Source organism: Acanthochromis polyacanthus, chromosome 1 (genome assembly GCF_021347895.1).
Source record: "Acanthochromis polyacanthus isolate Apoly-LR-REF ecotype Palm Island chromosome 1, KAUST_Apoly_ChrSc, whole genome shotgun sequence".
Classification (NCBI taxonomy): domain Eukaryota; kingdom Metazoa; phylum Chordata; class Actinopteri; family Pomacentridae; genus Acanthochromis; species Acanthochromis polyacanthus.
Genome location: NC_067113.1, coordinates 35,828,383 through 35,848,800, shown reverse-complemented (window position 1 = coordinate 35,848,800; position 20,418 = coordinate 35,828,383). Strand labels below are relative to the sequence as shown.

At 43.8% G+C, this 20,418-nt stretch overlaps 1 protein-coding gene across 1 annotated transcript in view; it reads right to left on the bottom strand.

The window, feature by feature from the left end:
- Positions 1–18,524, bottom strand: part of hectd1 (HECT domain containing 1) — a gene marked incomplete at its 5' end in the record, with an annotated part of 45,403 nt that extends 26,879 nt beyond the window's left edge. The window contains 38 exon segments of the mRNA XM_051946236.1: positions 3,521–3,652; positions 3,655–3,683; positions 3,759–3,869; positions 4,085–4,224; positions 4,226–4,285; positions 4,287–4,296; positions 4,445–4,467; positions 4,469–4,524; positions 4,527–4,583; positions 4,691–4,823; positions 4,918–5,023; positions 5,282–5,376; positions 5,469–5,503; positions 5,506–5,577; positions 5,580–5,614; positions 5,710–5,947; positions 6,056–6,211; positions 6,214–6,319; positions 6,399–6,493; positions 6,496–6,552; positions 6,555–6,575; positions 6,578–6,617; positions 7,022–7,060; positions 7,062–7,195; positions 8,686–8,822; positions 8,930–9,104; positions 10,167–10,281; positions 10,368–10,466; positions 10,960–11,036; positions 11,607–11,877; positions 11,964–12,245; positions 13,703–13,930; positions 18,107–18,183; positions 18,186–18,251; positions 18,254–18,295; positions 18,298–18,338; positions 18,417–18,433; positions 18,435–18,524. Of these exon segments, the coding sequence (XP_051802196.1) occupies positions 3,521–3,652; positions 3,655–3,683; positions 3,759–3,869; positions 4,085–4,224; positions 4,226–4,285; positions 4,287–4,296; positions 4,445–4,467; positions 4,469–4,524; positions 4,527–4,583; positions 4,691–4,823; positions 4,918–5,023; positions 5,282–5,376; positions 5,469–5,503; positions 5,506–5,577; positions 5,580–5,614; positions 5,710–5,947; positions 6,056–6,211; positions 6,214–6,319; positions 6,399–6,493; positions 6,496–6,552; positions 6,555–6,575; positions 6,578–6,617; positions 7,022–7,060; positions 7,062–7,195; positions 8,686–8,822; positions 8,930–9,104; positions 10,167–10,281; positions 10,368–10,466; positions 10,960–11,036; positions 11,607–11,877; positions 11,964–12,245; positions 13,703–13,930; positions 18,107–18,183; positions 18,186–18,251; positions 18,254–18,295; positions 18,298–18,338; positions 18,417–18,433; positions 18,435–18,524 (3,697 nt within the window).
- Positions 18,525–20,418: the final 1,894 nt, after the last annotated feature.

Here is a 20,418-nt window from a genome sequence, read left to right as displayed (position 1 = left end):
GTAAAGCTAAATTGCTGGAGTTAACATCACAGGGTAAAGCTAAATTACTGGAGCTAACATCACAGGGTAAAGTTAAATTACTGGAGCTAACATCACAGGGTAAAGCTAAATTACTGGAGTTAACATCACAGGGTAAAGTTAAATTACTGGAGCTAGCATCACAGGGTCAAGTTAAACTACTGGAGCTAACATCACAGGGTAAAGTTAAATTACTGGAGCTAACATCACAGGGTAAAGTTAAACTACTGGAGCTAACATCACAGGGTAAAGCTAAATTACTGGAGTTAACATCACAGGGTAAAGTTAAATTACTGGAGTTAACATCACAGGGTAAAGTTAAATTACTGGAGCTAACATCACAGGGTAAAGCTAAATTACTGGAGTTAACATCACAGGGTAAAGTTAAATTACTGGAGTTAACATCACAGGGTAAAGTTAAATTACTGGAGCTAACATCACAGGGTAAAGTTAAATTACTGGAGTTAACATCACAGGGTAAAGTTAAATTACTGGAGCTAACATCACAGGGTAAAGTTAAATTACTGGAGTTAACATCACAGGGTAAAGTTAAATTACTGGAGCTAACATCACAGGGTAAAGTTAAACTACTGGAGCTAACATCACAGGGTAAAGCTAAATTGCTGGAGTTAACATCACAGGGTAAAGTTAAATTACTGGAGCTAACATCACAGGGTAAAGTTAAATTACTGGAGCTAACATCACAGGGTAAAGTTAAATTACTGGAGCTAACATCACAGGGTCAAGTTAAACTACTGGAGCTAACATCACAGGGTAAAGCTAAATTACTGGAGTTAACATCACAGGGTAAAGTTAAATTACTGGAGCTAACATCACAGGGTCAAGTTAAATTACTGGAGCTAACATCACAGGGTCAAGTTAAATTACTGGAGCTAACATCACAGGGTAAAGCTAAATTACTGGAGTTAACATCACAGGGTAAAGTTAAATTACTGGAGTTAACATCACAGGGTCAAGTTAAATTACTGGAGCTAACATCACAGGGTAAAGCTAAATTACTGGAGCTAACATCACAGGGTAAAGTTAAATTACTGGAGCTAACATCACAGGGTAAAGTTAAACTACTGGAGCTAACATCACAGGGTAAAGCTAAATTACTGGAGTTAACATCACAGGGTAAAGTTAAATTACTGGAGCTAACATCACAGGGTCAAGTTAAACTACTGGAGCTAACATCACAGGGTAAAGCTAAATTGCTGGAGTTAACATCACAGGGTAAAGCTAAATTACTGGAGCTAACATCACAGGGTAAAGTTAAATTACTGGAGCTAACATCACAGGGTAAAGCTAAATTACTGGAGTTAACATCACAGGGTAAAGTTAAATTACTGGAGCTAGCATCACAGGGTCAAGTTAAACTACTGGAGCTAACATCACAGGGTAAAGTTAAATTACTGGAGCTAACATCACAGGGTAAAGTTAAACTACTGGAGCTAACATCACAGGGTAAAGCTAAATTACTGGAGTTAACATCACAGGGTAAGTTAAATTACTGGAGTTAACATCACAGGGTAAAGTTAAATTTACTGGAGCTAACATCACAGGGTAAAGCTAAATTACTGAGTTAACATCACAGGGTAAGCTAAATTACTGGAGTTAACATCACAGGTAAAGTTAAATTACTGGAGCTAACATTCACAGGGTAAAGTTAAATTACTGGAGTTAACATCACAGGGTAAAGTTAAATTACTGGAGCTAACATCACAGGGTAAGTTAAATTACTGGAGTTAACATCACAGGGTAAGTTAAAATTACTGGAGCTAAACATCACAGGGGTAAAGTTAAACTACTGGAGCTAAACATCACAGGGGGTAAAGCTAAATTGCTGGAGTTAACATCACAGGGTAAAGTTAAATTACTGGAGCTAACATCACAGGGTAAAGTTAAATTACTGGAGCTAACATCACAGGGTAAAGTTAAATTACTGGAGCTAACATCACAGGGTCAAGTTAAAACTACTGGAGCTAACATCACAGGGGTAAAGCTAAATTACTGGAGTTAACATCACAGGGTAAAGTTAAATTACTGGAGCTAACATCACAGGGTCAAGTTAAATTACTGGAGCTAAACATCACAGGGTCAAGTTAAATTACTGAGCTAACATCACAGGGTAAAGCTAAATTACTGGAGTTAACATCACAGGGTAAGTTAAAATTACTGGAGTTAACATCACAGGGTCAAGTTAAATTACTGGAGCTAACATCACAGGGTAAGCTAAATTACTGGAGCTAACATCACAGGGTAAAGCTAAATTACTGGAGTTAACATCACAGGGTCAAGTTAAATTACTGGAGCTAACATCACAGGGTAAAGTTAAATTACTGAGTTAACATCACAGGGTAAAGTTAAATTACTGGAGTTAACATCACAGGGTAAGTTAAATTACTGGAGCTAACATCACAGGGTAAAGTTAAACTACTGGAGCTAACATACAGGGTCAGTTAAACTACTGGAGCTAACATCACAGGGTAAAGCTAAATTACTGGAGTTAAACATCACAGGGTAAAGTTAAATTACTGGAGCTAACATCACAGGTAAAGTTAAATTACTGGAGCTAACATCACAGGGGTAAAGTTAAATTACTGGAGCTAACATCACAGGGTCAAGTTAAATTACTGGAGCTAACATCACGGGTCAAGTTAAATTACTGGAGCTAACATCACAGGGTAAAGCTAAATTACTGGAGTTAACATCACAGGGGGTAAAGTTAAATTACTGGAGTTAACATCCAAGGGTCAGTTAAATTACTGGAGCTAACATCAAGGGTAAGCTAAATTACTGGAGCTAGCATCACAGGGCTAAACGCTAAATTACTGGAGTTAACATCACAGGGTCAAGTTAAATTACTGGAGCTAACATCACAGGGTAAAGTTAAATTACTGGAGTTACATCACAGGGTAAAGTTAAATTACTGGAGCTAACATCACAGGGTAAAGTTAAATTACTGGAGCTAACATCACAGGGTAAGCTAAATTACTGGAGCTAACATCACAGGGTAAAGCTAAATTACTGGAGCTAACATCACAGGGTAAAGTTAAATTTACTGGAGCTAACATCACAGGGTAAAGCTAAAATTACTGGAGCTAACATCACAGGGTAAAGCTAAATTACTGGAGCTAACATCACAGGGTAAAGCTAAAATGTGGCCTGGATTCATTTTCCACTCAGATTCACTCAATTTAATGGTTTAGTCATTGAAGCTACATTAATTTTTTTCACTATTTTTCCAGAGCTTGTACGGTAAAGCTGTTTTGTTTTAATGCAGAATGATTTAACATCACATGTTGGTATGTGAGATGTTTAAGTACCATTGGAAATTCCAAACATGGTGATCCATTTTTTTTTCTACAGTTTCCGGCTCCTAATAAATGGTGTAATTTTGGCCAGTTTTATAAGGACATGTCGTGGCTTTTAATCCCACAGTGTGTTTAGAGGCTCAGAGGTGTAAATATCTGGCTCTACAGGTTGGTTCTCACCCCAGCTTGGTCTTCGCAGACGGCCGTCACCGTCCCATACAGCTCCAGTCCGGACAGGGACAGGTAGTGCGTCTGTCCGCTGGCGTTCTTCCCCATCTGTTGATGCCTGATGTGTCTCCAGCCCTGCTTCTCGTCTTGGACGGGTCCAGAGGCCAGGTGGCCGTCGACCTGCAGACAGAGGCAACGTTAGCGTAGTTGGGGTGGTTTACCGATCAGATCAGGGGGTCAGATAAAGAGTCGCACCCCGGTTCGTTCAGGCTGCCGTCGTCTACGTGGGTGTAGAGAGTCGTCCAGTTCTGACCGTCCTTGGACACCTGAAACACCCAGTTCCTCAACGCTGAGCGGCCGTAACCCCTGCAGGAGGACGGGAGGAAACACAGAAAGAACGTTAAAGAGATTTAATTCAATCAGTCTGATAGCCGTCAGTCATCAGGGTGCAGGTGTGTTTGTTTTATGACACTTCACATCCACATCCTACAGTCTAAAGGGGTTTTATTTTCAGGTATGCTTTATGGATGCAGGTTTGGTTCTTTACCTATCGTGTCTGAGAGGTGCGTTTGTTTCCTTACCTGGCGTGTCTCAGGGTGTACGCTGAGGGGATGACCCAGAGGCCGAGGTCGACGGCGAACCAGGCGTTCTTGTCGTCGTTGGTGTGACAGTTGAGGGCGGAGCTATCTCTGCTCAGGATGTCCTCCAGACGGCCGTAGGCGAAGGTTCCTCCCCTCTGAGGACGTCCACACCAGGCCGTACGCTGCAGGGTTCACCCACTCGGTACGCCGTCCTACAGGAAAACACCAAACACTCGTATTTACATTTTAAAGTCGGCGTTAACCAGCGAGGCGATTATCTGCCTTTAATTGATGTTACTGTATACAAACTTTTGACAGTATTTATGGTGTCCGTTTGCGGCAGTTTGTGTTTTGTCTTACTTGGCGTTGGTTCCGACCCAGTAAGATGATGCCGTTCTCATCAAAGTCGTGTTGGTGTCTGAAGGTGAAGGTCTGTCCTCCCTCAGCTTCCTCACAAAGACAAAGGACGAACGCTCAAAGTCGTACCACTGCTTCGCCACTGGAGAGGAAGAGGAGGAGGAAGACACAGTTCAAACTATACTACAGGTTGCCGTGTGTTTATAGTGTGTACATTGTGTATTATTAGTGCATATTGTGTATCTTTACCTCTTGAGCAGGTACTGCTCAGAGACTCCACAGTGGCGAGCGGTTCCATCTTCAGCATGCGTCCGGTCCGGTCGATCAGAGCCGTCTCTCCCGGCGCTCGCTCCAGACGGAACCGCAACCTCCGGGTCAGGATCTGTCGCACAAACACCACTACATCAGGTTTCACACGGGCAAACGCACACGAACGCACCCGGTTGTCGGAGGCTTGCAAACACAGCGCGGCTCACCTGCAGGTTGTAGGAGGATCCTGGAGTGTCGTACAGGTGCAGAGGTAGACGTTCTATCGACTCCAGGACGGCGATCAGTTTACGGATTAAGGCAACAGCTGGTCGGCTGCACAACAAACACAAAAAGAAACACAAACAGGGTTAATTTACAGCTTTTACCTGACCGTTTCAACAAGATTCACTTTGATTTTAAGAGCAAAATACACTGATTTCTACCTAAACTCTTCCCAAAGGTCTGATTTGACTTGTTAGACTTTGGGAGCTAAAAATCAGGCTGTTAAATAGTCTGGCTGAACAGCTGAATAATGATGATTAATGATGACTCAACATCTGTAAACATCTGTCAGTGTGAGCCAGATGTTACCTTTCATCGTCTTCATTCTCGCTGAAAGCCGCCTTAAAGACATTGATCCTCTCCATTAAAGGCTTACAATCATGTTTTAGGTCCAGTTCCACACTCTGCACACAGAAAGATACACAACAGCCGGTCACAACATCTGGGCAACATCTGGAGACAGGTGTGTAGAGACAGGTGTGTAGAGGACACTCACATTATTGAGGACGGTGAACAGAGCCTGGACCAGGCGCTGCTGCACATCTCGTACGGAGAAATCGTGTTTTCGTCCTTCAGGACCACGATCAGGTTCTCCAGAGCCGTTTCATCAGATCCCTCCAGGTGTTCTCACCTTCAGTACACCTGGAAACACAAACACACACATTAGCAGGTCAACATCACTGTTTATTACTGGTAATCAGTCTAATGAGATCAAACACTGTTATTCTGTTGTATACCTGTCCACGTGTTTGTGTATATCTACCTGTCTGTGTGTGTGCAGCTCCCAGGCCGACTCCAGCTGGGTGGAGATGTTCCTCAGGGTGACCACCACTCCTCTGGGCATGCTCTCTACAGCCTTGAAGTGGTCGTCGTACAGCTCCCTGGCCATGCTCTTCACCTTCTGCTTCGTCTTCTCCAGCTTTGACTTCAGCTTCCTGCCACGTTTCCCCGTCCAGCCGGTCACAAACTCAGACCCTGAACCCACACAGACACACAATCATAAACAGACACAAAAACACACAGGAACATGACCCAGCATCAACCACGGTAAATGTCCCGTCCTGAGCCAGACTCTGACTCCACCGAGCGACGTCTCTGCGGTGAACGAGTGTTTGGTTCCTCTGTTGGACTCGAACACGAAGCCAGGCAGGTCCTCCTTCAGGATGGTGGCCTGCTGACCGTCTGAGTTGTGGATGGCGATCTCTCCGTCCTTCAGGCAGGTCAGGGACCAGTTCCCACCGTCAGCTTGGTGGGACCCACGCTGGACAGGATGGGCTGGCTGGCCGTCACCGGCTTCACCTGACTCCTGGCTCTCTGCAGCTTCTCCAGGAACTCGCTACGGAGACTCTGGAGGAGGAGGAGGTGATTGGTCAGAGCTACAGATAAACACGGATCATTCACCGTGACCTTAGCGTGTTATTCCTACCGGAGCTGTCGATCCTCCCTCTGGACTCCCGCTGGAGTACATGGTGGCCAGCTTTCCGTCCAGGATGAACCTGAACCAGCCGTTGGATCCGTTGAGAGCTCCAAGGCGGCGGCGTCTGACCAGATGTAGAGACAGTCCCTCCCCCTGATGATGACCAGTCCCTCCAGTGGTAGGGCTCCCCTGCTGGATCTCCCTGGCGTCCTCCTGGACCTCCTCCTCCTGCAGCTCAAACAACATAAACTCAACCACATGGACTGGAGACGTTTCAGATGTTTGTCCAGAGAAGTCTTTAGTAATGTGGACATTTTATTAACCCTCTGAGCTCCAAAGCAGCATTTCTGTTTTTTCCTCACTGTGGAGTCATATTTTAAACAGTTCTCAGTGACTTGAAAACTATTTCTGAAGACTCTTTATGTTAAATGTGTAGGAAGTGATTTTGTCCAGATATCACGATTTATAGTTTATTGATTTTAACAGACAGATCTACACGTCACAAATGATGTGTTCAAGGACTGTTGGAAAGGTGAACATCTGATGATATTTTGTGTCTTCACAGTTTTAATAAAATGCTGCTGGCAGGTTTGTGGTTCAGAGGGTTTTATTCAGGTCAAAGGTCTCTCTACCTTCTCAGGCTTCGCTTCGTCCTCGTTCTCGTCGTCGGAACGCCGGCCCGGCCAGAGTAGACACCTTGTTGATGACTCCCAGTCGGGCCAGCTGGTCGAGGAAAACGTCTCCACCTTTATCCACCAGATCTCTGATGATCTGCAGAGCCAGCAGGTGGCCGTCGTCATCGTCCTGGAACAGAAAGATCAAATAAAGATAAATATTTATCATGAAAGATGTTTGTCTGGAGAATGTGGAAAGCGAGTGAAGTAGATGTTTGGTTGGTTTTCCTAACTATAACTCTAAAGTGACGAAAAAAAACAACAGTATATAACATGTATACACTCACTGGCCTCTTCATTTAGGACACCTTACTAGTTGGAGGACACAGAACTCATTGTTATGTTCTATAAACCAGTTTGAGATGATCTGAGCTTTGTAACATGGAGCACTGTCCTGCTGCAAGCAGCATTCAGAAGATGATCCACTAAAGGGCTGCCAGATGGTCACCAACAATACTCAGGTAGGCTGTGGAGGTCAAACCATGACCAGTTGGTACTAAGCGGCCCAAAGTCCATCCATCTTCTCTTATCTGTATATTTGAATGTGTTTTAACTTTGTTTCTCTGTACAGTGACCTTGAGCGTTCTGAAAGGTGCCTACAAATAAAATGCATCATCATCAATGGTCATGGAGGCAGCAGATGAAGCAGGTCATTCCAGACGTTCCTCCTCCCAGCTACAACCTTCCAGCTCTTCCTGGAGGATCCCAAGGCGTTCCCAGCCCAGAGGAGATATATAATCCTTTCAGCAGGTTCTGGTTCTACCCCGGGGTCTCCTCCACATGTTCAGAAAACCTCCAGAGGAAATCTCCCTAGAGGATCAGAATCAGATGTCCCAAACCACCTCCACTGGTTCCTTTAGAGGTGAAGGATCAGCAGCTCTACTCTGAGCTCCCTCCAGATGTCTGATCTTCTCCTATCTCTAAGGCTGAGCCCAGACACCCTACAGAGGAAGCTCATTTCAGACGCTTTGATCTCATTCTTTGGGTCTCTACCCAGAGCTCATGACCATAGGTGAGGGTTGGAACGTAGATGGATGGTAAACTGAGATCTTCTCCTTGAGGCTCAGCTCCCTCCTCACCACCATGGTTCAGTACAACGCCTTCACTACTGCTGACGCTGCACCAATCCTCCTGTCCATCTCATGCTCCATTTTCCATCACTCGAGAATGCTTGAACTCGTTCGCCTGAGGAAGCAGCTCCCCCCTAGCCTAGCCGCGCTAGACCCAGCTCTGAAGGCACAAGGGTCTAGTTACCCTCGGCAGGGAGGGAGGCGGGCTAAAAGGTTGTCTTTCAAATCACTCTGCAGCAATTGGGTAGGTATACAACCAATCAGCGCAACAAATAGGCTCCTAGAGCGCCGGAAATTCAGAGGATGTGGTAGTTCGGTGAAGCCTTATTTATACAGTCAATGGGTGAAGCTCAAGTATATTACAGACATGTTAACAGAAAGATTATTCAGAGTCGGTGCTAATGGAGCTCAACCACTGTTGTCGACCCTGGCAGAGAATTAAATTCGTTGCCGTGGGTTGTCTAGCGCGGCTAGGCTAGCTCCCCCCAGCTGAAGTGGACAACTGAACAGGTGTACCTAATAAAGTGGCCGGTGAGTGTGTGGGTGTGTACTCCTGGTCCAGGACAGTAGCAGTGATCTCCACCAGCACCGTGGGCAGGTTGTGACCCGTCTCACTGTCACACACCTCCTTGAGCAGAACCTCACTGCTGTAGTGGACCATCTTCCTGATCAGAGCCAGAGAGGCTTTCCTGGAAACAAACCACACAAAAACACACTTTAAAGGTGCAGCTGACCATCTATCTGCTGTAAATGAATCCTGATTATGCTCTGAATCAAATGACCCAGGCTCTGTTACCTAATAGAAGGCAGCATGGTTTGCTGAAAGGTTTGTGCAAAAACAGGCAGAAGTCTCTTTAGGTAGATGGGAGCCATCTCTGGGTCTCCTTTGGGTTCGCTGCCCTCCTCTTCCTCCTTGTTCACATCTTTCTTCTTCTTGTCGTCGCCTTTGTTCACCGGACACATCCAGTCTCCTGAAACACACAAATTCAGAGATTTATTCATCTGGAGTTTTATTTATTCAGCATAAAAGAAACGTTTGTTCATTAAATGATTCAGAAATTACAGGAAAACTTTAGATATATGTCAAAGAAAGGAACACAGATTCCCAGATCCAGGTAAATGTCTGTTCCAGTAAGATAAAGTAAGAAAATATTCATGCTTGTTAGTCTTTTGGACACATTTTAGGTTTGTTTGGAAAAAATCTTTGTCATTCTGGACAATGCTCAAGTTTCAGTCAATTCACACAGTTTTGTGTGGTTTTGTACACAAGTAATTTTAGACACATTTGTCATTTTGAACAAGTTTCAAAATTAATTAGAAAAGGCTTTTGTCATGTTAGCCAATATCTGTGTAACACTGGTGCATTTCAGGTCATTTTAAACATGTTTCGGTCATTTTAGATCATGCTTGTGTAATATTGTCTCACATTTGTCTCATACTGGACAGGTTTCAAGTCATTTCAAACATGTTTCGGTCATTTTAGATCATATTTGTGTAATATTGGATATGTTTCTGTCATTCTTGGCAATGTTTGCCTCATACTGGACAGGTTTCAAGTCATTTTGACATGTTTTTTTGTAATTTTCTAGTTGATCTGAGCAAGCTTTGTCAAATCAAAGAAGTTTTTGTGTTGTTTTGGACAAATTCCCCATTCGTTTAGACATATTTTTGTCATCTTCTACAAGTTTCAGGTAATTATGAACATGTATGAACAATTTCAAGTTAGTTTGGACCAGTTTTGGTCATTTCTGACATTTTTTTTAAATGTTGTTCTGGATAACTGACAATGAAATAACTGGTGACGTCTTCATAATGATTCATATTTAGCTGCTGAGTTATCACAGAGTGTTGGAAACAAACCTGTGGATGAATCTGTTCATGTAAAAATCGCTTCTTTTAGAAAGCTTTCCAAAAACAATGATTTTTCTGAATGAGTACACTGTTTATGTTTGGTTCCTGGAGAACTTGAAGTCAGACTGACTCAGAGAACCCCAGCAGGTTGAAATGAAGCAAACATCTGCAGGTTTACTGACCAGGAGACTGCAGGATGGCCACCACCTCGCTGTGTCCTCTCTCTCTGGCCTTGTCCAGAGGCGTCTTCCCGTCCTCGTCCCTCAGGTCGGGGTTGGCTCCGTGACGCAGCAGAGTCTGGACAGGAAACGACACATGAAGGCGGTCAGAGGAACAGAACGGCTGTGTGATTTACGGTGTGTGTCAGTGCGTTTGTGCGTCACCTTGGCGACTTGTGGCCGTCCGAAGCAGGCAGCATAGTGCAGAGAAGACGACCTCTGGCCTCTGTTGACGTCTGCCCCCCTCTCACACAGAAACTCCACCTGGAAGGGCAATAAAGGTTCAGATAAGAGGAACTTCACTGGAAAACTCAACAGAAACCCCCCAAAAAACACAGCAGTTGGTCAAAGTGAAACTAGGGAAAAGAAAAACATCCCAGTGAGGCTGAGTCAACAGAAAGTGGAAATACTAAAACCCTCTGAAGCCCAAAACCTGAATAAATATCTGAAAGCACGTTTAGAATTTTAAAAATGACACAAAAGACACCATTTAACACATATTTGAGTCACTTTAGACACGATTCTGTCATTGTAGAAAATGTTTGTGTAATATTTGAGATGTTTCAATTCATTTTAGACCAAGTTAACAGAAAGTGGACATGTGTTCACCTTCTGAACTCCAAAACCTGCCTATCTGAAAGCATGCTTTCTTCTTCTTCTTTTTTTTTTTTTTAAACAATGGCACAAAATACAGCATCAACAGCTAGCGTGACAACACTAAACCCAAACATAAGGAGTCAGAGTTCTGTGTTTTTACCATTTCTTGTGTTCCAAAAGCTGAGGCCCAGTTGAGCAGCGTTTGTCCAACGTCATCCATGAAGTTCACCTCAAAAGCTGCAACACAAAACACTTATTAGTTACTGAAACTCTCTCATATTTTACCTGCTTCTGCACAATTTCACTAAAATCTGGTTCATTAATAAATTCCAAAACTATGTAGGTGAAGTTCATGAGTTAGAAAGTTATTTTGTTTATTGTGTAACGTAAAGAAAGACGCTGACATAGAATCTAGACAACAAACTACACACAAGCTGTTTATTTTCATCCAGCAACAAGACTTATTACATTTATTTAAAAAGCAGAAAATAATGAGTGCATTTGGTTCTTCAGCATTTGTCCAGATGCTAAAAGATGCAGAGTTTTTTCTGCATAGTGGACCAAACAAGGAGGAAGACTTTGCAGAACTTGCTGTAAACTAAACATTAAAACTGTCCGTGTAGATTCTGTCATTCTGGTCACGGTGATCGTAGGAGCTTCAGCACAAACCAACTGGACTCATCGGTGAAAATGTCTGGTAGTGAAGTCCAGCTGGTTCTGCTGAAGCTCCTATGATTAAATGAACTACATTATGAGACGTGCTGCTGTCAGCTGAGCAGCGTTTACTCTGATCATTTCCGTCCTCACCTCCGGTGTCGATGGCGTCGATCAGAGCGTCGGTGTCTTTGCTGCGGATACAGTCGATGAGCTGTCGGTGGGATCTCTCTCCTGAGCTGTCGAGGCGTCGCAGCCCCGGGATGCGACCCGTCGACCCGGCCGTGGACTTTGGCAGCGCTTTCCTGCCCTCGAACAGCAGCACCAGCAGGAGGTCCACCAGCCGCATGGTGTCCAGCACGCAGCGCTCGTCTCCTCCCAGAGCGGACTCCATGGAGTCGGGCAGCGCCGAGCGCAGCAGGTCCTGATTCGAGGACGAAGCAGAGCAGATGTTAGCGTGACTTCCTGCTCTGCACAGAAACAATAAACCCTCCAGGTGAGCGTACGTACGTGTGTGACGACCGGCGAGCCTCTGCACAGCGTGGACAGCAGGCTGACGATGGTGGACACCTGGTTGCTCAGTTTGGAGTCGGAGGCCGAGGGGGCGGCGCCGGTGGAGGGCCGGCCCGGCTTACAGGAGGAGGCGGGGCCGGACACGGTGCCGCCGGCGGCCGCCATGCGGGACAGCAGCTCCTCCGTCAGCCCGTGTTTGGCTAAAGGGGCGGGGTCAACACCACGCCGGGTGAAACGGTCGGCCAATGAGGCGAAGCAGCGCAGAGCACCGTCTGACACCTGCAGGACGGGAGGAGGAACAGCAGCTCAGACACAGGAACCAGAACACAGGAACCAGAACCACAGCAGGTCAGACACAGGAACCAGAACCACAGCAGGTCAGACACAGGAACCAGAACCACAGGAACCAGAAACACAGGAACCAGAACACAGCAGGTCAGACACAGGAACCAGAACCACAGGAACCAGAACCACAGGAACCAGAAACACAGCAGGTCAGACACAGGAACCAGAACCACAGCAGGTCAGACACAGGAACCAGAACCACAGGAACCAGAAACACAGGAACCAGAAACACAGCAGGTCAGACACAGGAACCAGAACCACAGGAACCAGAACCACAGGAACCAGAACCACAGCAGGTCAGACACAGGAACCAGAACCACAGCTGGTCAGACACAGGAACCAGAACCACAGGAACCAGAAACACAGCAAGGTCAGACACAGGAACCAGAACCACAGGAACCAGAACCACAGGAACCAGAACCACAGCAGGTCAGACACAGGAACCAGAACCACAGCAGGTCAGACACAGGAACCAGAACCACAGGAACCAGAACCACAGCAGGTCAGACACAGGAACCAGAACCACAGCTGGTCAGACACAGGAACCAGAACCACAGGAACCAGAACCACAGCTGGTCAGACACAGGAACCAGAACCACAGCTGGTCAGAACCACAGGAACCAGAACCACAGGAACCAGAACCACAGCAGGTCAGACACAGGAACCAGAACCACAGCTGGTCAGAACCACAGGAACCAGAACCACAGGAACCAGAACCACAGCTGGTCAGACACAGGAACCAGAACCACAGCTGGTCAGAACCACAGGAACCAGAACCACAGGAACCAGAACCACAGGAACCAGAACCACAGCTGGTCAGAACCACAGGAACCAGAACCACAGGAACCAGAACCACAGCTGGTCAGACACAGGAACCAGAACCACAGCTGGTCAGAACCACAGGAACCAGAACCACAGGAACCAGAACCACAGCTGCTGCTATCAGGAGGTCACCTAAAGGTGACTTTCATCATTACATCCATTATTTTTATAACTTTCAGCCTCATTTTTACAGTTTTGGCCTCGGTTACAGTTTAGACGATGCTTTCGTAGTACTGGACACGTTTCAGGTCATTTCAGACATCCTTTTGTCATTTTATAGTGTTTTATGACATTTTTCATCCATTTTAGGTTTGTTTGGACAAGTGTTTGTCATTCTGGACAATGTTTAAGTTACTTTGGGTAAGTTTCAATCAGTTTAGACAGTTTGTGTTGTTTTGACAGGTTTCTGGTCACAGACAAACTCTGGAATTTCTAGAGTCACCCTCCGACTCTGTAATTAATGACAGAATAGTTCCACAGGAGAACATGAGGCACCTGATCTATTTAAAAGCTCAAACATGGAACAAAGTCTGGATCTTCTACTGACTTCAGTCTGACTAGACGTCTACCTGGTGGTCTTCGTGTTTGAGGAGGCTGGACAGAGACTCGACACAGGTCTCCAGAGACGAGTCCTGAGGCTCCATCTTGCTGCAGAGTCGGGACACGACGGCCATGGCCGAGTGCAGCGTGTCTTTGTGCACCAGGTGGCCGCTGTCTCTGATGAAGCTCAGCACACAGTTGAGTCCGCCGGCCTCGAACACGGCGCCCGACTCCCTGGTGCAGATCAGCTCCAGCACCTGCAGAAACAAACTCTGGTTAGAATAAACCACCAACAGGATCATTTATCTGCTGATTCCAAATCACACAGGTTCTAATTAAAGCCACGTTTCAGGTGGTTTTAGTAGATATTTATAAGTTGGCTTTAAACTCTACATTTTTCAGTCAAATAACCAGCATCAAGACTTGATAGAGTCTGAAACTCCTTCATTCACAAAAACATCCAAACGGGAATCTGATTTTTAAATATGCATAAAGATGACGTCTGTAGAAGCAGTCCAGGGCTTTCTTTGCTTCCTCTACTGTTTTAGACGTGCTCTTAACTTTGGTTCCAAGTATGAAATGTGTTCATAATTACTCTATATTTAGCAGTTTAACCTACTTCATATTAAAGGAAACTCCTGTTAAATGCAGAGAAAGTTTCAGTCTTTATGTAATATTTATCTGCTGTGCTGGAGCTAAACAGAAGATCCATTAGAAAAGGTCAAAGGCAGAGAAAATGAATCAGAATCCAGCAGATAAAGAGCATCTTTCTGCCTCTGAAGCTGAATAAAGAACCCGACTGTCCTGGGAGTCTATTAATAAGCGTCCGGCAGCACATGGTTGTGATCTCCTGCCTGTGGTGGTGGCTCGGGTCCAGAACTAAAACAAAACCAGTCCAAACAGGAGATCAGTATCAGCTGCAGTCATCCAGCGTAATGACAGAGCAGCAGACCAGGAGACGCCCTGAACTCCCTGGAACCAAACGAACTGGAACTAACCAGGAGACACTCAGTAACCAGCTGGAAACCCTGAACAGAACCGGATTACAGGTTTCAGGCTCCACGTGTTTTCAGGTCGACACAGAGGCTATAAAACTGATAAACAAGGCAGATACTGAAGGGTAAAAGGGAACTGGAGGGTACCCAAAGAGGCTGACAGTGATAAACACAAAGTAAAATAGTATTTAGATAGAATTTAATTAACTAGGGGAAGTATTTTGTGTTTATAAAATGGTGACAAATGGAAGGAAAATGCCAAAAGGGTAAATAAAATAAGTTAAAATTAAATATTGAACAAGTACAGTAATTTATTAGAAATAGTGAAAATGAAAAAAAAACTATGGTAAACTAAAATTAAATATTGAAGTACAGCAATTTATCAGAAATACTGAAAATTAAAAAAATAAAACATTTAAAGTTAAATATTGAGGTAATTTACTATAGTGAAAATTTACAAAAAATAATTTAAAATTAAACATTCATTAAGTACAGCAACTTTTTTTAGAAATAGTGAAACAAAAACTAAGATAATTTAAATTAAATGTTGAACAAATACAATAATTTACTATAAATAGTGAAAATGTAAATAATAATATCAAATTAAATACTGCACTAGTACCATAATTTATTAGAAACAAAAATGTTTTAAAAAAATATAACAATTCCAAATTGAATATTGAACAAGTACAGTCATTTATTATGAGTGAAATGTGAAAACAAAAAACAATAATTTCTAATACTGTACCACAGTAAACTGGAACACGTTGTCTCCACATGTTGTAAATATTTAACTATTTACACTTTTATTTTATTCCACACCTGTCTCCTCTCACCTGCAGTTCACCTGAATATTTGTCACAGGTGATTTAAAAAAGTTGTATTGAATGAAAATAATTTTTAGGATTAATGTAAGTGTCTGAGATTATTCCTGGATTGTAAGAACACAGTTAATTTAATAAACTTTAAATTGTTGTATTCTAATTAATTTAAACAAAGAGCAGGACGTCTGATGTCCAAACAGAAGAAACGGGGGCAGTAAATTGTTTATTTTCTTCCAGCAGGTTTCTGTTCAGCCTTTTAGAAACGCCTTCAGTTCAGCTGGAAGCTCCACAGTTGTTATTTTAATCAGCCTCATTCCAGCTTCTGTTAATTAAATCAGGATTTATTGATACCATGTTTCCTTAAATTAAAATCCAGCTCTGTGGTAATAGCTGGGGGCGTTTATAGACAAACAAACAAACAGCAGCCGGAGGAAAAACCATCTGGATAAAGTCTGTCTGCTCATATTTCACAATAAAAGTCATGTCAGGAAACAAAGGGTGTCCATTCATGGAAAAAATGCTTTTATTTCCAATATCAGCATCCCAAAGGTTAAAAGTTCTGAGGTTAGTCTGTGGACTTGATCTAAAATATGGTTCTCTGTGTTTGTTCCACTGTGGGTTTTATTTTGGCGTTCCTTTAACTTCTTGTCAGAGTAGCGACTCTGGATGCTGCTCATAAAAACATAAAGCCTGTAAGCCCAAACTGTCTCTGCTTCGTCTGAAGTCTTCACTGAAAGTGTTAAAGCATAAAGGAGTGATTTAATGGAGCAAAAATAAAAGCATAACTTTACTCCTGTTTGAATAAAAGACAGCATAAAGCTCTGGAGGTGAATAAAAGCTCCAGTCTTTGAGGAAATACAGCATGTCGACCAGGGAAGTGCTGAAAAACAACCACCTGTTTAGTTTATCGCCGCTTAGACCGGTATGACGGAGGAACACATTGAACCGTCACAGAAAGACTGTAGATAATAATCAGTTAATTCCTCCTGCCAGCCCAAAACCGACTTATTGTTTTTAAGAAAACACCAAAACGACACCATTTACCAGCTAGAAACTGTAAGAGCAGAATTTCTGCAGAGGTTTTGTTTAGAAAGTCGACCAAATTTAAGCTTTAAATTCTGATATTTTACTGAAACACACTTTATATAAATAAATAAATGCTTTCCAGTCGACAGATTTGGTAAACTAAAAATGCTGAAGTTGTGGGTGCAGCTGTGAAGCCTTTAGTGACTCACCTGTGAGCAGCAAGTCAGGTGACTTTGGATCACAGGTGAGTCACTAAAAGCTTCACAGTGAACACAACCAAAAAACTAAACAAAAACCTGCAGCTGTGAAGAAAATACAGACCAGTTTACTGCATCTGTGTCACACGTCCTGCAGGTCTTGTTTGAACTTCTCAGAACATGCCAACTAAAAGTTTATTAAATTAAATTTCTAATAAATTACTGTCCTTGTTCAACATTTAAATTAGAATTTTTTTCTGGCTTCAAATTCTAAAAATAAGTTTGTTAAATTTAGGACGTTTTTAGGACCAAACAGCTCAGGAATGTTTTCAGTCTTTGCCAACAAAATAATCACCAAGAAGGTAAAAAAATAAAACATTTTGTGTGTTTTGCAGACCAAGAGGAGATTTTCCATTTAAACTTCCTGTTTCTTATTCTGCAAGTAAACCAGACAGTGTGTTTTTCTTTCCAGGTTTCTGCTGAACTCTGACTTCCTACAAAGACGTCTTCTTAATCTGTAATGGATGAGGTCCCGTCAGGTCATAAAGTGTCCTCGTAAACACGTCCTGCTCTGAGGATTTTTCAGCGGGACGTAAAGCGACCCGTAAACAGACTCGTGACTCGAGTTCGATAACCAGCAGCTGTCTGGAGTCCAGAAAACTAAAGACTTGCGATCACGGATCATTCACATCATCACTAATCTGATGGATTGGGTTCTTGTTTGGTCTATAAAAGGATAAAAATGTTTCCCAAATAGCGTTTCTGAGAGTCAAAGATGATAAATGTCTAGTTTAGTCCAAAGATCTTCAGTTTACCGTCAATAAAGGAGGAAAGAAAGCAGAAAATATTCACCTGAAGAAGATGAAATAACAGAAGGCAGAAAGTTTTTGAGCATTTTTGGAAATTTCAGTCGAGTGAGACCACTTTGGACAGTTTTTAAGTCATTTTAGAGTCAATCTGAGCAACTTTTGAGTTTGTGCAGCAATCTTATTAATAATTCTGAACCAACAATGAGTCATTACGGAACTTTTTGAGTCATTTTGAACAGGTTTTCAGTCTTTTTTTTTTTTAAGTTTTAAGTCATTCTGGACAAACTGAACTTCATTGAACACGTGTATTTCCATCTTTATTCACCGTTTTGTTTTCCATCTCCCAGAATCTCTAAACAAAGTGTTTTATCTGCTGTACGTATGAAGTTATGAGGCTCAGAAATGATAAATCTGGACCCACCTCTATGGACTTCAAGGACCTGGACCTGTGGAAATATTCAGTAAATAAGAACCGCTATTTTTCAGGTTTGTTTGCCTAACTTTAACCCTAATAATCGCTTCCAATCCACTGCGGGTGTATCAGTCATGTGACCTGTCCTGCGGGTCACGTGACCTTCCTACCTTGACACACTGCTCGGCCAGGTCCCTGCTGGTCCGGTTGTTCAGCTCTACCACCACCAGCCGGTTGCACAGCGCCTGATGGCCCCGTCCACGCCCACGATCCTGCGGGTGCACTCGGCCGACACGTCCAGGTAGTAGGTGATGCTCGGGCTGTGACCTCCAGTACGTTGTCTGGAGCGCTCTCATCCAGAAGATCTTACAGAGCGCCGGGAGGAACGTCCGAGGAGGACACCTGATGGAGGAGACACAGTCAGCGCACCTTCTACCACCTGCTAGGTGAACATCTGATTCACGAACGGTGAAAACTCACGTCTCAAAGCAGCGGTCGAACGTTGTCAGACATGAGCAGCAGCATGCAGAGCTGCTCCAGGGCGATGAGCTGCATGTCACGCTCGGTGCGCCCTGACCCATCTGCAGCACCAGCAGGGTGGTCTGGGTCCACGTCCGCCATGATGGCTGGCCTGGAGGGACAAAAAAAGAAAACACACACTGTGAATACAAACGGTATGTCTAGGGCTGAAATATGATTAGTGGTCAGCAGGTATGCGGAGCCTAAAGTCAGAGTTTTTAGTATCATGAAGGGTGGTTCTCTTTAAACCCTGGCTAGTATCTCCATGGCAACTGATGCCAGAGGAGCTCCCAGGCAACTGCTCCAACCATCTCGCATGGCAACTGATGCAGAGGAGCTCGATCTCCATGGCAACTGATGCCAGAGGTCTCCATGGCACTGATGCAGAGGGCTAGATCTCCCATGGCAACTGATGGCCAGAGGAGCCTAGATCTCCATGGCAACTGATGCCAGAGGAGCTAGATCTCCATGGCAAACTGATGCCTAGAGGAGCTAGATCTCCATGGCAACTGATGATACAGGAGCTAGATCTCCATGGTAACTGATGCTAAGAAGCTAGATCTCCATGGCAACTGATGATACAGGAGCTAGATCTCCATGGTAAACTGACGCTAAAGGAGCTAGATCTCCATGGCAACTGATGATACAGGAGCTAGATCTCCATGGCAACTGATGATACAGGAGCTAGATCTCCATGGCAACTGACGCTGAGGAGCTAGATTCTCCATGGTAACTGATGGCTGTGGAGCTAGATCTCCATGGTAACTGATGCTGTGGAGCTAGATCTCCATGGTAACTGATGCTGTGGAGCTAGATCTCCATGGTAATGGAAATTGAGGAGCTAACCTGATCCAGGATCTGTTCAGAGTTTTAGATTTTAATCACGGCTCTTGATTTTTGTCACTTTTAAATTTATGATTAACTGTTAACTCCTACAAAATAAAAGCCTTCACCTGGCTTCCGGTTGGCTGCCCGGTCTGGCTCAGCGCCCAATCACTGCTCACAGTTGTGTCGCTGCGTGGAACTCATCAAACCAACCGGACGGAAGGGAGGAAACGCCGAGGAGGAAGCAGTCGTCACTCCACAGGGGATTCTGGGACAGAAGTCTCTCTACCTGCAGGGAAAAGAGGGAGACGGTAAAATAAGGTTTCATCCTGCTGACGATTTCTGATCACAAAAACAGACATAACCATCTGACTGTCATTCATACAGGCACCGATAATTCCTGGATGACTGCAGTCCTGTATATCTCGGAATAGAGGATAACTCCTGGACACCTGAAGCTTGAGCTAATACATACAAAGGACTGGATAATTCCTGAAGTCTATAGTAAGCTGGTTTAATTCCTGGGAGACTGCAGCTGGTTTACACAAGAGCAACGTGACTATTTCCTGGATGAACAATGGCTCTATGTGGGGCAGCAGAAATTCCTCGACAGCTGCGGTAGTTCACGGCAGCACCGGGGTAATTCCTGAATACTACAGCTGGTGGATAAAGGGCAATGGGTATTTCTTGACCAATATAACTGTTATATGGGGGCAATTAAAAAAATAAAAAAAACTACTACTATTTAGCTTGTAGCAGATCTGAAAGAGACATCAGACAAGATTCCTGGATGTTTGAGACTTGTGGAAACTTCTTTGAAACCCACCATCCATGTTTGTTTAGTTTAATCAGCTGCACTAAATACAGAGTTTAATGACACGGAGTTCTGTCTGGTTTAAATCTGAGCTTGTTAGAAGAGAATAAAATCAGGGGGCTCTCTGTTTATTTATACGTTTTCAGACCTGAGATTTCTTTGTATTATCACCCTGAAAAACCCTCGCCAATAGAAAATAAAAACTATCTTGTTTAGTCCTCGACCTTCAGCTGTTAAAATCTGGACCGGTTTCAGGCAACGCCTGGACAAGCTTTGAGTTTACTTTTAACAATCAAATCTGTCATTTCCAAATCAATTTGGAAA